The 14,102-nt window shown below is 37.0% G+C and overlaps 1 protein-coding gene across 4 annotated transcripts in view; it reads right to left on the bottom strand.

The window, feature by feature from the left end:
- Window positions 1-4,267: 4,267 nt before the first annotated feature.
- TUT7 (terminal uridylyl transferase 7) overlaps window positions 4,268-14,102 on the bottom strand; it is a 67,272-nt gene continuing 57,437 nt past the window's right edge. For 3 of the 4 annotated variants that reach the window (XM_029203192.1, XM_029203196.1, XM_029203193.1), the window contains one exon: window positions 4,827-5,278. In XM_029203192.1, the coding sequence (XP_029059025.1) occupies window positions 5,211-5,278 (68 nt within the window). In that variant the 3' untranslated portion in view covers window positions 4,827-5,210. Of the gene's footprint in view, window positions 5,279-14,102 lie in introns of all 4 variants that reach the window. The other variant, XM_029203195.1, reaches the window with a different exon arrangement.

Raw genomic sequence — 14,102 nt, 5'->3', positions numbered from 1 at the left:
GAGGTGCGGTTCACAAGGGCAGAATGGATTCGAGGCCCGGACAGCTACATACGTTTCCGTCTTCCTTTTTGGTCCAGCTTCGCAGTTCTTAAGAGCGTAGAATTACCGCAGATTCTCAATAAACATCCTCCTTCTCTCCCCCGCCTTTCCCCAAGCTGCTTGGGATGTTGAAATATGGTACTAACACAATGTTTGCTTTAGGTTGGAATCCAGCTTTACTGTAAGATGTGACTGGGCAGCTCAGGGAATACTTTTATAGCAAGTACCAGTCGATAGCTTGATGGAATACCTGTTGCTTGTCATTTCTTGTGGCTGCTCAGGGACTTCTGTCCTTTAATTCGGCAAACATTCCTGAGCCCCAGGCATTGTGCAGCCAGCACTATACCCAAGGCATACACAGGAAGCCTGGTAAACGGAAGGTCCAAGGAAGAATTGGAGATCCTGGTAGGAGAGAAGTGCAGTAGGGGCAGCAGATGGGAGGAGAACATCAAGAAAGGCGGCATTTCGGGCTTCCCTGGTGGCGCAGTGGTTGAAAGTCTGCCTTCCGATGCAGGGAACACGGGTTCGTGCCCCGGTCTGGGAAGATCCCACATGCCGCGGAGCGGCTGGTCCCGTGAGCCATGGCCGCTGAGCCTGCGCGTCCGGAGCCTGTGCTCCGCAACGGGAGAGGCCACAACACTGAGAGGCCCGCGTACCAAAAAAAAAAAAAAAAAAAAAAGAAAGGCGGCATTTCTAAGTGCTAAAGGGAAAAAGGAAGGAGGAGGTTGTGTGGAGTCTTGCTGGGGAGGATGGATTCTTGCTCAGTGTTTTGACATGGAAAGAACTAATCAGTGAAGTGTTTTTTATTTTTATTTTAAAATGCTGGGCTGGGCTGGGCGAGGGCTTCCCCTCGCTCCCCGCCACGCGCACCACCACGGGCGGAGTGTGAAGTGTTTATTAGAACCCAGTTTATCTTTCATCCTCTAGAGCCTACAGGATTGGATAGTTCAGAATTAGTTAAGTAATTTTCTCTCTGCTACTGAGACGCGATCGCATTGACAGTAAGAGAATAGTTTTCCAAGCCCTGCTGTGCACAGAAGAAACTGTGGGATTAGGCGAGGTAGTATGGAATCGTCTCTTGGTTTCATCTTTAACTAGGTGGGTGATTTGACAAGGTGGTGATCTGTGACTAGGTGGGTGATCATGTTCCTTCTCATGCCTTGTCTCCTAAAGATATGAAGATTAAATGAAAAGCTCTTGGAAGACTGCACAGCACACAGCAGCACTCCATAAACGCTGCTAATTGGTAATAGATATTCAAAGATGCCATGAAGTTTGAAAATACTTCATATGATACAATGTCATTATACATTTGTCCAAAGCCACAGAATGTGCTACACCAAGAATGAATCTTAATGTAAACAATGGACTCCAGGTGACAATGATGTGCCCATGTATGTTCATGGATTGTAACAAATGTCCCACTCCAGTACAGGATGTGGACAGTGGTGGAGGTTGGTGTGCTGCAGGGGCCATAAGGGAACTCTCTACTTTCTGCTCAATTTTGCTGTGAACCTAAACCTGCTCTAAAAAATAAAGTTTATTAATAAAAATGTAAAAAAAAGATGCCATGTATTTTTATCAATTATTGAAAAAATGTTATACAGTTGCGTAGCACTGTTCAGGTTTCAGAAGAACCCTTGAGCACATTATCTCATTGGAGCCTCACTACTTTGAGCCACACAGAGGAGCGTTGGCATGGCTATTTTATAAATGATGCTTAAACTCAAGCCCTTTAGTATAGTGCCTTAGACACTATTTTAAAAATCCAGTCCTAAATTTTCTGATTGAGGATCCTGTGTATGACTAATAGCTTTCATTCCTCTATTTAATACACACTACTCAGTTTTTAACTTGTTGGCTGTTCTGCATGTATGTGCTCAGCCACATAATCTGCTTGTCAGTGGATCAGGCATACCTAATGTTACTTGAAAATGGTGCAGATCCCTGAAAGAAACTGGCATGTTAGAAGAAAGTGTCTTCATGACTATATAAAAAACGTGTGCTCCTTTATCTCAGAGCAGCAGCTGTTGTGTGGTGTTGAAGTGGTCCCAAGCTGTAACCACTTCTAGATTTCCACTAATAGGTTAAAAACTTACAATAGGAAAATGTTCAACACTGCACTTCAGGATTTAATTTCAGGGTTCTAGACATTTAAAAAAGTGTTTTCTTAGTAAGACCGCACTTGATCCTCACTACTGTGGAAGGGCAGGTATGGTTTCCATTTTACAGGCAAGGAAAATGAACTGCTAAAAGGTCAGAGGGATTTGCCACACTCTCAGCTGGAATAATGGCAGAGCCAGAACCTAATTAAGCCTAGAATTCCACTCAGTGGAAAGTGTGCTAAATTCTTGACTGCTGCTGTCCAAACAAGCCTGCTTTCAAAGAAAAAGAAGTACCGAGCACATCTTTGCAATTTTAGGGAGGTTTGTTAAATTCTGTTTCCTTTCAACATTTTTTTTTGCCATAATACTGAACCCTACTGACTTATCTACCCAGGATTTTTTCCACTAGGGTAATATATATATATATATATATATATACACACACACATATATTTGAATAAATTGAAGTTATCTGAGAACATTTAGTAACATCTCTAAGTGTGCACATTCCTGCTACTGTACACACTGAGCAAGAGATTAAAAAGTGTAGATTGGGGGTATAAAAAATGGATTTCATATTTTTGTTCTTGAGAGAAAGAGGAAGGGAGAACCCTGGTGGTGGGGCATTTTTGCAGCTTGTAAGAGACAGACCAGCTGCATCTGCAAGATAGCCACACCCTGGAAACTGGACTCAGCATGGAGCAGATGTTCCTGTCCCCCAGCTGGGGTGCTGAGAAGGGGCTGTGACCAGCATCCAAGTACAGGGAGTGAAGAGAATCAAGGGCAATACATTATCCAGGTCTGCTGGCAAATACTAGTCACTGTCCCACTGATTCAGTGTGACGAACTGAAAATCAAAAAGCTATCAAATACATTAGGCAGAATCTACTTTAGAAATCAGAATAAAATGTAGGAAACTTTCAACATTCTTCAAAGGATATATGAAAATATGGTTTCTATGAAAAGGAAGATAATAAGAACAAACTAAAAGAATGAGAGGAAAAGGAAGGTGGTGGGTTAGATAAGTTCAAGAAAGTTACAAGTGCAATAACAAACCTCATGTTAGAAAGAGCAAACAGCAGAATGACACTAAAAATCAAGCCAGTCACGTGGAGGTTAAACTTGACAAGCTTTCCTAACCGGAAAGGAAAGAGATGATAGGGAGAAGCATTTGAGAATAGACAAAAGTATTTTTGAGAACTAAAATTATGAATATAGATATTCTCTCAAATTAAAAAAAAAAAAAACCTTAGGTGGGGAGAGATATTGGATTCACTTTTGTTTCAGACAAATGTCACTGATACAAAAGTTACAGGGAGAAATAAACACAGAAGCATCCAAGCAGAAAAATAAAACCTATAAGGGAACAAAAATCAGGTTGGCCCCAATCTCGTTACTATGCCAGAAGACAACAGAATGCCATCAACAGTCTTTCCAAAGAAAGTGACAAGAATTACGTGTCCAGTCGACTTTCATGTGCGAAGGCAAGAGAAGAAAAGAGGAGCAGCGGAGGAAAGTCAGGTAGAGCAGTTTTAGCCCAGGGTGCTTAATTCACTTGTTAATTCATGAGTTTCAGTTCATTCAAAACTGAGTAAGGAATAATGCCTAATTCTTTCTACCACAACTTCCCTACTCTAAAGTTAATTTTTTTTTTCTTTTTTTGGCTGCCCCGCGTGGCTTGCAGTATCTCAGTTCCCTGGCCAGGGACGGAACCTGGGCTACAGCAGTGAAAGCCCCGAATCCTAACCACTAAGCCAAAGGGAACTCCCCTCTAAAGTTAATTTTGATATGGTTCTTTTTTAGCTGGAAAATGTCTCCAAGTAATTTGTTTAAAAGAAGGGCACACAAGGTGTGCTACTTTCTGAGCCCTCTTCTATCTGGGAACGTTTGCCCAGCAAGCACCTGCTGCAGCCCTTCCTATGCATTCACCACCCATAAATCTGTGCCTCTTACTGGCACACTCTCAGGACTTGGCAGGCGTCGGGTGTCAATAAACACCAGATCGAATGAGCACATGTAAAGGGAACATGGGATAAAGAGGAGCAGATCTGTACCGCCCTTAATCCTTGACCTAGTTTCCTCAGGAAATGTAGGACTCTCAGTGGAAAGTAATATGGATAAAGTTACAGGTTGAAAATGTGATTTTATTTCAAAATGATAAATAAACCGAGGCATAGTTTAGACCATGTACTACTTCTGAAGGGCTTGTGAATTAGAGAAACAGTTCCAGGAGGGCTCCAGTCAGACCAATCAAACTCATGATTGGCAGATAGCCTCTTTAATAATCAGGGATTTTAAAAGTCCTCCACCCTAATTTCTGAATATCATAAAAAGTAAAAATTACTTTTGTCATTTTTCCTTTGAAAATGTTTTTAGCAGCAAACAGGACTCTTGTTTTCCTTACTTCATTTTTATGACCATAGTAGTTATATGTCAACTTACTTAAAATTAGAGAGGGAAGAAAACTAAAAGCCCCTCAGTGGCACTGCTCATCCACGGAAGGCTCACATAAATAGGTACTCATGTTCACGTTATCACTTCTTCTACAAATATCAATAAAGTAAGGTTTGTAAATCGTAAATACAGTAGTGGCAGTTCACACATATTTGACACGCTTTCACACAAGGATTCAGTCAACAATAAATATAATTTCCCCTCTTCAAAACAAACAAACAAAAAGGATTTATAAGGGAAAAAAAGGATTAATTTACTTGGAGTTCATCAGCACACCAATTTTAGTGTGCTTTGAAAGAATTAAAAAGCATGAAATTGTATTCCTGAATACTGGCCCATAATTACATTTTTTTTTTTAAACCTGTCTTCAATACATACATCATGGCTTTCTATTAAAATCCTTAAATCTACAGGGATTTGTAGTAGGTAAGACTATATAAAAAATTTTTTTCCTCATTAACAATTTCATTAAGTTAAAAAAAAAATCGTACATCTCCCTTAAATGTTAAGTTGAAGCCTGATCTATGCTGCTGTGTCCTGTGAAATGAACCTAATTTTCAAAGTGAATAGGAACGCCTGAGTGGCCATTTAGAGTGCGGCATTTTCTTTCCCTCATGATTCCTGCTGGGTCCTCTTCGCTGAGGCTTTTCCCTGAGTCATATATTTACTGGAAAGGCTACCTAGAGGAGGGGAAAAAACAAAACCCAACATAAATGAAACAAGCCTCACTTTATCGTAAACGCCATACAATTACTTCTTATTGTTAATTATTCACAGAAACTTTTCATACTGGTCACTTGTTTTGAATCAAGTAATTTGGCTAGATATATTGTAAAAAGGTATATATAGAACATTATCTATTAAACAAAAGCCTCGTCACATTCTTTCTAAATGCAGACGAGTTGCTAGAGTGACATCATTTTAATACATTTGCATGCTCACTATTTACATATTGGTATAGAAGGCCAGGTGAACTTTTAAAGGCTCTGCTCTGCATCTGCAACCAAACAGAATAGATTGCAAAGAATACTTTGGTCAGAAATATATATCTTGCATCATTACTCTGAAGACACGAAGCTGTGAATGGTGATATTGCAGCCATAAGTCATTGATTTAAAAGAAAAAAAGGAAATTTATTATATTTACAGGTGAAGGACAGAAATAAAGACTGCTAATTAAATGCATACCACAGAACAGTTAATAAGTTCTGTTCTGGAGTCTAAACAAATAGATCAACGAAGCAAGAAAACTGAGAAATTCTTAAGTGATTACTTGTAAGAAAGTAGTATATAACAAAGGTTATACACATCGATTATATACATTTCAAATCAATGGGGGAAAGTATGGATTGTTCAATAACTGGTATTGTGTCAAATAAGTAATTTTGGAAGAAAAGGGTTAGATAAGTTTCCTTCCTCACATCATACTTTTCCTCCCCACCTAATTCCAAATGAATTATAGAATTAAATATAAGAGAGTCAAAGTATAAGAAGTAGTGAATATTTATACAATCTTGGGGTGGGGAAAGAGTTTCCTAAGTACATCACATTATATTTTATTTATGAAAAAGGCTTTCTATGCTTAGTACTAAAGAAGTTACAAATCAATAGAGAAAAGATGAACACCAATAGATAGCTGGTGAAAGAAAAAGCAATATATGACAGAGAAAAAAACAGCACAAAAAATATTCAATATCAATGGGTAATCAAAGAAATGCAAACAAGATACCAATTCCTAACCACCAAATTGTTTGAAGGAAGAGCAGAAGGACAGGGAAGTAGGTAGAAATTTTGGTAAAGGAATATCCATACAAACCTTACAATAATTTAAGTATGCAAACAACTCAAATGTCCAGAACTTGTGATATGACTAAGTATATCATGAACAAAATAGGATTATTAGGTATGCAGAGGATAATTAATAACATGAAAAAAGCAGTTTATAAAACCACATGAATAATATTTCCATTAAAACTAAAAATTAAAAAAGGAAAAACCCTACCAATCAGATATTTGGCGCCTCATTTTCCTTATCTGTAAAATAAGGGCAATAACACCTACCCCCTTGGAGTTATTGTGACGATTAAATTAATTAATACATGTAAAGCAACTGAAACTGGCACACAGAAAGTACTCAATAAATGCTAACTATTATCATTACACTGATGTAAAAAGCTGGGAAGATTTTACCTCCAAAACCTAAACAATAGTTAATGCTCTAGAACGGGACAAGTATAAATTTTATTTTCATTTTGCTTAAACTATACTTTCTAAAATGTCCAAAGCCAAAATATTAAGTATGCAAATATAAACTTAGGCCCCCCAAAAGCAAACTTTTCGAAGCAGGACATCTAGATAGTCAACTCACAGTGAAAAATGAGTGCTATGTCAGGAAGATTCAAAGTACTCTGCTTGTGTATAAATACCATATTTATACCACAGAGTGTCTACTGGTCAAAAATACACATCTTTGATATTCTGAACTGCACAAAGTATTGAGGACAGGCTTTTCACTTGAAGGACAAAAATTTACACCACTACACCTCATATTCTACACACACTTCGGACGGATTAAAGATCTAAATAGGAAAAATAAGGTTTTAAAGCTAATAGAAAAAAATACAGATGTATATCTTTATAACCTCAGGCTAGGGAAGAATTTCTGAAAGATAACCCTAAAATCATGAATCACATGTCCATGAAAACTAATCAGGGAAAACCAATCATCTGATTATCTCAAAATTAAAAACTGAAGTGGCAATAGATACAAGGTGAAAGACAAGACATACTGGAGGAAGATATTAAGGAAGTATATAATAATAAATGCTCAGTATTCAGAATGAAGAACCCTTGTAAATTATTAAGGAAATGATAATGCAACAGGAAAATGGGCAACTGATCTGAACAGACCATTTATAGAAGAGGAACTCCAACTGGCCAGTAAACATAGAAAAAGGTGCTTAGCATCACCAGAGTCATGCTTAGCATCACCAGAGTCAAAAAAATACCCATTAGAACAACACCAAAGTATTTTTCACTCATCAGATTTGTAAGAATAAAACCTGCTGATGGGAGTGATAATTGTTTCAACCAATAAGAGGGTATACGACAGTATCTAACTAAACTGAAAAGGCACATATGCACATATGAAAATGCGCTATGACCCAACAATTTGACTTCTAGGTACTCAAACCCTATAGAATCTCTAAAACATGCTCAAGAAGACTCACACAAGAATGATCACTACAACACTGTTTATAATAGGAAAAAATCAGAGGTAATCTAAATGTTCACGTACTAGGTAATGGCTACATAAAATATTCTGTATTTGTATGATGCAATACTGTAAAGAAAGAGGCTAAATCTATATACAACAACATATATAAATTTCAAAGTAATTTCGTTAAATAGATATAAAAAAGCAGGTTGTAGAACATTCTTATTATACAGTGTGATACGTCATTTAAATTTAAATATTCACCAAGGATACGTACATTAAAGGATACATAAGTAAGGGCTTAAAAAGAACCGGTACCTGAAGTCATAATAATGGATCCTCTGGGATGGAGGGGGACATGACAGACAGAATGGGCCTGGGGTAGTCACCATCTTAACCTTTTATTAACAAATGATTGAAAAGAAAATGTGAAAAAATAATGCCAATTCTCTAGTAGATGGGTAGTTGTTATATTATTTGTACCTTTAAAAAAATTTTTCCCCAAAATGTTAAGAAACCATTCTTTTCTAAGAATAGTACTTATAGTTTTATTACTGCATCACTTAAACATGTAGTCCCATATATATATATATATATATAAAATCTCATCATACCTGAAGAAACTTCATATAAAAAATTCACATGTAAAAAGATAAAACTATGGGACTTCCCTGGCAGTCCAGTGGTTAAGTCTCCACACTTCCAGTGCAGGGGGCACATATTCGATCCCTGGTTGGGAACTAAGAACCCACATACCGCATGGTGCGGCCAGAAAAAAAGATAAAACTGCTAGAAATAAAATATGAATTTTTATGTAATCTGGGGGAAGAACATGAAATTCTTAAAATAGTGTAAGCATGACTTGAAACTACCCTAAAGCTGGCTAGATCAAACTACTAAAACAAACAAACAAATGTTATATATGGCAAAATAAATCATAAACGAGGCTGAAAGAATAATAAACTGGTGGTGGTGGCGAAGGCCACTGTAACACATTTGACAAAGCATGAATGAATTTCTAAGTAGAAAGAACTAAAGACAAAAATGAATCCTCAACGAAAATACAAAGATATAACATGAAGAAATACAAATGAAAACGTGGGAAATGTTAGTGTTTAATGGTAATAGTAGAACTTCAAGCAGACTGGCAAAAAAAGACTACCCTAATGAAGTGAGGGTATGGAAAGTTTGTGAATGACTCTGAGATTGTCAACAATCACAACATGGCATTAATTGTATCTCTGTCGAAACATGCATACTTTTAAACCTATTATCCTCCTAAATGGGTATTTATCCTGAGGAAATAACTAGACAAACATGCAAATATACATTATAATGTTTAAACAGTGGTCTTCAACCTTGGGTACTTGTATTCCTGAATAGCTTAACAGGACAAGTGCTTAACGTATTGGGCAATCAGAGAGCTGACCACAGTGCTTCAATTTCTGAGTTCTTTCTGAGAATGCCTTTGTGGCCCAGGCTTTGGGCTGGTTCTCAGGAATCACACCACTTTTTCTTTCCCCTTTCACAAGACAGAGAGGCATACCTTCTAACCATCCACCTCTTAATGTGGTACGTTGCCCCAGGGTGAAAAAAAAAGCTTTGGGAGGCAGGGAGGCACACAGAATGCTGGTATCTGTGATAAAATGTGAATGCCTCTAATAAAACCCCAAATTTTTAGCTTTCATAAAATTACACTGATAGCTGATGACCATCAAAATAATTTCTGATGATGCATTATTATGTGATTTTTGGTCAGTTAATTAAAAAGGAATGAAAATAACTGAGTGGCACTGTTGTAATACATCTTCCCTTCCCAGACTCCTAAAGGTATTTCTTATTACTTTTAATTTGCTATCATAAAGACTAATGAGTTTTCTCAATGTTTACCAAGTATAAAAACAGAAAGATTAGGAATAGAAATGATTCACTGTTTCAGTCCTGCAATAAGTAGTACTGATCCAAAGATGAATGAATGCATGGGGAAAAAAATCCCATCTAAATAAAGGACAGTCATTTTCAGTAAGTAAACATAAAAAGCAATTTTTAATCAAAATTTGTAACATTTGTTTTGGCTAATTATATTATTCTTATAACTATAAAAATAATTTAGAAGAAATGTTTACACTTTGAGATTTAATAAAAAGCTTAAAAATTCAATTTATATAAAAAAAATTCAATCTATATAAACACTTCTGTTGCAGGTAAGTATGATAGGCTGGTCAATAAAATGCTTGAAATATATATGATAAAAAGGTACCATCTTAAGATAAAATTCCATGGAAGTGAAACAAAAGAATTCAAGGCAGAAAAAAAAAAGATGTAAAATTTCTGCAATAATATTTATATTTCATTTGATACATTTAAGGCTGATTTAAAAGTTTTGTTTTTAAAATGCCAATATTTACAAAAAACCTCCAGAAATTACATGTTTTGCAATTATGATGAAAAATGGAGATATAAACTTAAACACATACAAGGAGATATATTGGTGGTTCAACATTTTGGGGGAGAGTATGCGAGCAAAAAAGTTTTGAAGACACTGACATAACAAATGTTTGAAAAGAGCTAGCTCATTAATAAGGAATGGTTAAATAAATAATGTATATTCATATACTGGAATATCAAGAAGGGTATGAAAAAGAATGATCTATATTCACTGATACTAAGATCTCCCCATATGGTTTTTAAAAAGTGCTTCTATTATTTTAAATTTACTATCATAAAGAGAACTGTGTTTTTGCTTTTAATAAGTAGGCTTTAATATTCTGGTTAAGGAAAAAAGTATACATCATCATGAAGGAGAAAAGATATCCACCAATCTCTTATAGTATCTCCAATTTTTAAGATTTCAAATCCTGGGATTAAAATGGAATAAACGAAGAGACAGAGGTAGTTTCTTTTGAAAAGTAATTTTCTTTGCCAAAACGGTAGAGGATTAAGAAATAGAAAAATGTTAGTTTTCTGAGATTCTCATACTGAACAGTTTATGACTATGGTTCTCCAATCTCCACATACTCCTGTTTTGTTAAAAATTTCCATTATATATTTGTCCTAGAAGTTAGAGAGAATTACAACATGGTTGGAGACTTTCTGTTAACCACAGTAATAAGAGTAGTAATAATTTATTGAGTGATGTGTGCCAGATGCTGTGTTAAGGGGTTTACATATATGAAATTAATCCTTACAATTGCCCTGTGAGATATCAGCCCCAATTCATCGACAAGGAAACTGAGGCACTGAGAGGTTCGATAACTCGACAGAGGTAATGCAGCTAGTAAATGACTGAGCTGGATTTCCAACTCAAGTAAGTCTGATTTTAACACTCGTATTCTTGATTATTCTTCCAAACTTACTGAACATCTAAGGCACTGTGTTGGCTGTGTGTATGTGCGGGAGGGAGGAAACAATGAAGATCAAGGAAATTCATGGTATTTTCTATCTACTACTATCATATTTGAGAGTTAAGAACTATACGTAGCTTAGTGGAAAGGAATGGAGGGAGGTATCAGGAAAGGAAAAGAGAACTTGGTTGAGTGCTTACTACTGAATGGGTGCTTTAATCTTCTCAGCACCCGATGACACAGATGGTGCTACCGCCAATTTTATAAATGTGACATCTGGAGCTCAGAGCAGCTAATTTCTTCTAAGGTCAATATAACTGATGTGTGAGAGCAGGGGCTGTCCACACCAGCAGGCTCTTGTTAGGAAACTACCTGTGCATCACAGATAAATAAGCCTGTGAAAAGGAAGAGCTTTTTGGAAACTTAATACTACTTACAGTTGAGACATATTTCACATCTATAACAACATAGATAACTTGTATAAATTTACCATGGGTAAATTTGACAGTATTAACAGTTGTCAATAAATTAAACTTGAAGTTTAATTTATTGGAAAGGAAAAATTTTAACCACCTATGTTTTCTTTTCTTTTCTGGTATAAAGTAAACCTATTTATTGTAATAAACTTACTACAGGAAAAAAATAAAGTTAAGTTTTACAGTTATTCAAAAGATTTATAAATATGTAAGTCTTTTACTCAGAAGACAATTTATTGAAATCCTAACTTACTGTCAATTGGTAATGCCATTTCTAGGCATATGTCTAATATCTGTATTTCTCCCCCACTTAAAAAATTATACAATTATAAAGTTTTACTCTCAAGATGTGTAAAGCCTTTAGCAGAAGCAATGCCGACAGATGCCCTGCGGGAATATCAACCCCATCAGCACCCCCTGCCAACCTCCGCCCTCGCTGCATGCAGCTACTGTTCTAAGTGCTTTTATGAGGGTTTCTCAAGAGCCGTACCAGGCAAGTGATAGTAGTGCTATTATCCCCTTGTAACAGATGAGGAAACTGAAGGAAGCGGAGCATAAGATCACAAAGCTAGAAATCACACCATGCGGCCTGATGGCAAAGCCGATATTCAGAAACACCTTATCCTTGGCAAAACAAATATCTCAACTAAGCAAGGATCAGTATTTTCTTATGTAAAATGTTCTGGAAATGCCTGTTCAAGGCTGAAGCTTGTAAAAACAACGCTCTTTTGCCTTGCTTACATCTGGTAACCTTGTGATCCTCAAACTCTCAGAGGATCTACGGGAAACAACCCCACAAACTGCAGTGGAGTCTGTTTCCCAAACACTTTCATCTATTGAAGTAGCTTTCAGAGGCAGCCTGTCAATCTCATCCATCTTTCATGGCTGCTGCTATTGTCAATCAAATCCTCTCACAATAGGCCCCATTCTCTTTTCACACATTTTCATTTTGAGGGTTTTCCCAGTAGAACTTTTCTTATTTTTAAGTCCAGGCATTCCACTGACAGCAATTACAAGACCTTCCCAGGAAAGAGCTGCTCTCGCCTGTTCTTACAGAGTCTCCTATGTCTTTACCTTTCATGGACACCATATTCCCCTTTTGGGTAAGGGTGGCAATTCTCTGAAGATTTCTGTTTCTCTTTGAGCTGTTCTACCTCACTCTGCATACCAACCTCAATACTCAGGCCTTTTAAATTTTGATTGTAAAGAGATTTGATGCCATTTCAAATGTTTTCTCCAATCATTAAAAAAAAAACCCAACTGTAAAATTAGCATATCATAAAAATAAATGCCTACTTCTATGTAGATCATTTTATATACTGGAGATAATTCATCGTGGTACTGACAGAAACGGAAGTACTTAAATAATTTAATAATTCAATTAATTTTTCTCTTGTTAACATTCAAAGTAGAAACAACCAAATACTCTTTGCCTTGCGCTCTCAGCTTTCCCAGGGTGAGATCACTGTGCCCTGGCTTATTTCAGCCTGGTTTGGTGAAAGCTGGGAAGAGTTCTCTCTACGGTGGGACTCTGGAGGCTGCTGAGGCTCTGAGAGCGCTATCTCTCAGAAACCGACACCTGATGGTAGATACAGATTAGCCTCTTCACACTCTGTAAACTAACACAGGCACCTCTCCAATCTAAAAGCAAACATTCTTTGCACATTAGCAATAAGACACAATATGTAAAAGCTGAGCATAAAATATGTGGCTTGTTTTACATTATATATAAAAATGTCAGGTTATATCAATGAAGTTTTCAAAAACTTAACTTTTCTCATCAACTATACAATCAAGTTAAAAAGAGTACACATGCTCTATTTGCTTATAGAATGTTCCTCCTTTAACTCTACTTTACTGAAGATTAGAGAGAGAGAAAGAAAGAGAAAGAGAAGGCCTTCACAGCCTCCCATTTCCCCCTCCCTTTTAGCATCTTTCCTTAGGCCTGGGGCCTGGGTGGGGATGGGGCACTAACCCCACCTGGCACTAACCCACAGCTGAAGTTAAGCAGCCTACAGTTCTTCTAGCACTTCTCACCACAACTCTCTCCAATCAGGTTTTTCTGCCCTCCACTCCAAAGAAATGGCTCTTTTCAAAGTCACAGTGAGTGACTTCTGTGTTGCCAAATAAAATGCTGCATTCTCAGTCTTCGGTGCACAGACCTATGAGCAGCAATTTGCACGAAGTCAATTCTCCCTCTTTGAGGCACTTTCTCCATTTGGACTCCGGGACCCAACTTGCTGCTTCTCCTTCCCCATGAACCATTTTTCCTGTGTCTCCTTGGTTTATTTTGCCTGAGCCTCTTCAAGCTTTTTCTCTTTTCTAAGTGATCGCAGTCAGACCCAGGACTTAACTACTATCTATTATACACTGAGCATGCTCAAATTTGTATCTGCAGCCTGGATTTTGCTCTAAATGCCAGGCTCCTATATCTACTTGGCTACTCAACATCTCTACCCAATATCTAG

Source organism: Monodon monoceros, unplaced genomic scaffold (assembly GCF_005190385.1).
Source record: "Monodon monoceros isolate NGI ecotype Baffin Bay Population unplaced genomic scaffold, NGI_Narwhal_1 Super_Scaffold_5, whole genome shotgun sequence".
Taxonomy (NCBI): Eukaryota; Metazoa; Chordata; class Mammalia; order Artiodactyla; family Monodontidae; genus Monodon; species Monodon monoceros.
This window is presented reverse-complemented; position numbering and strand designations above follow the sequence as displayed.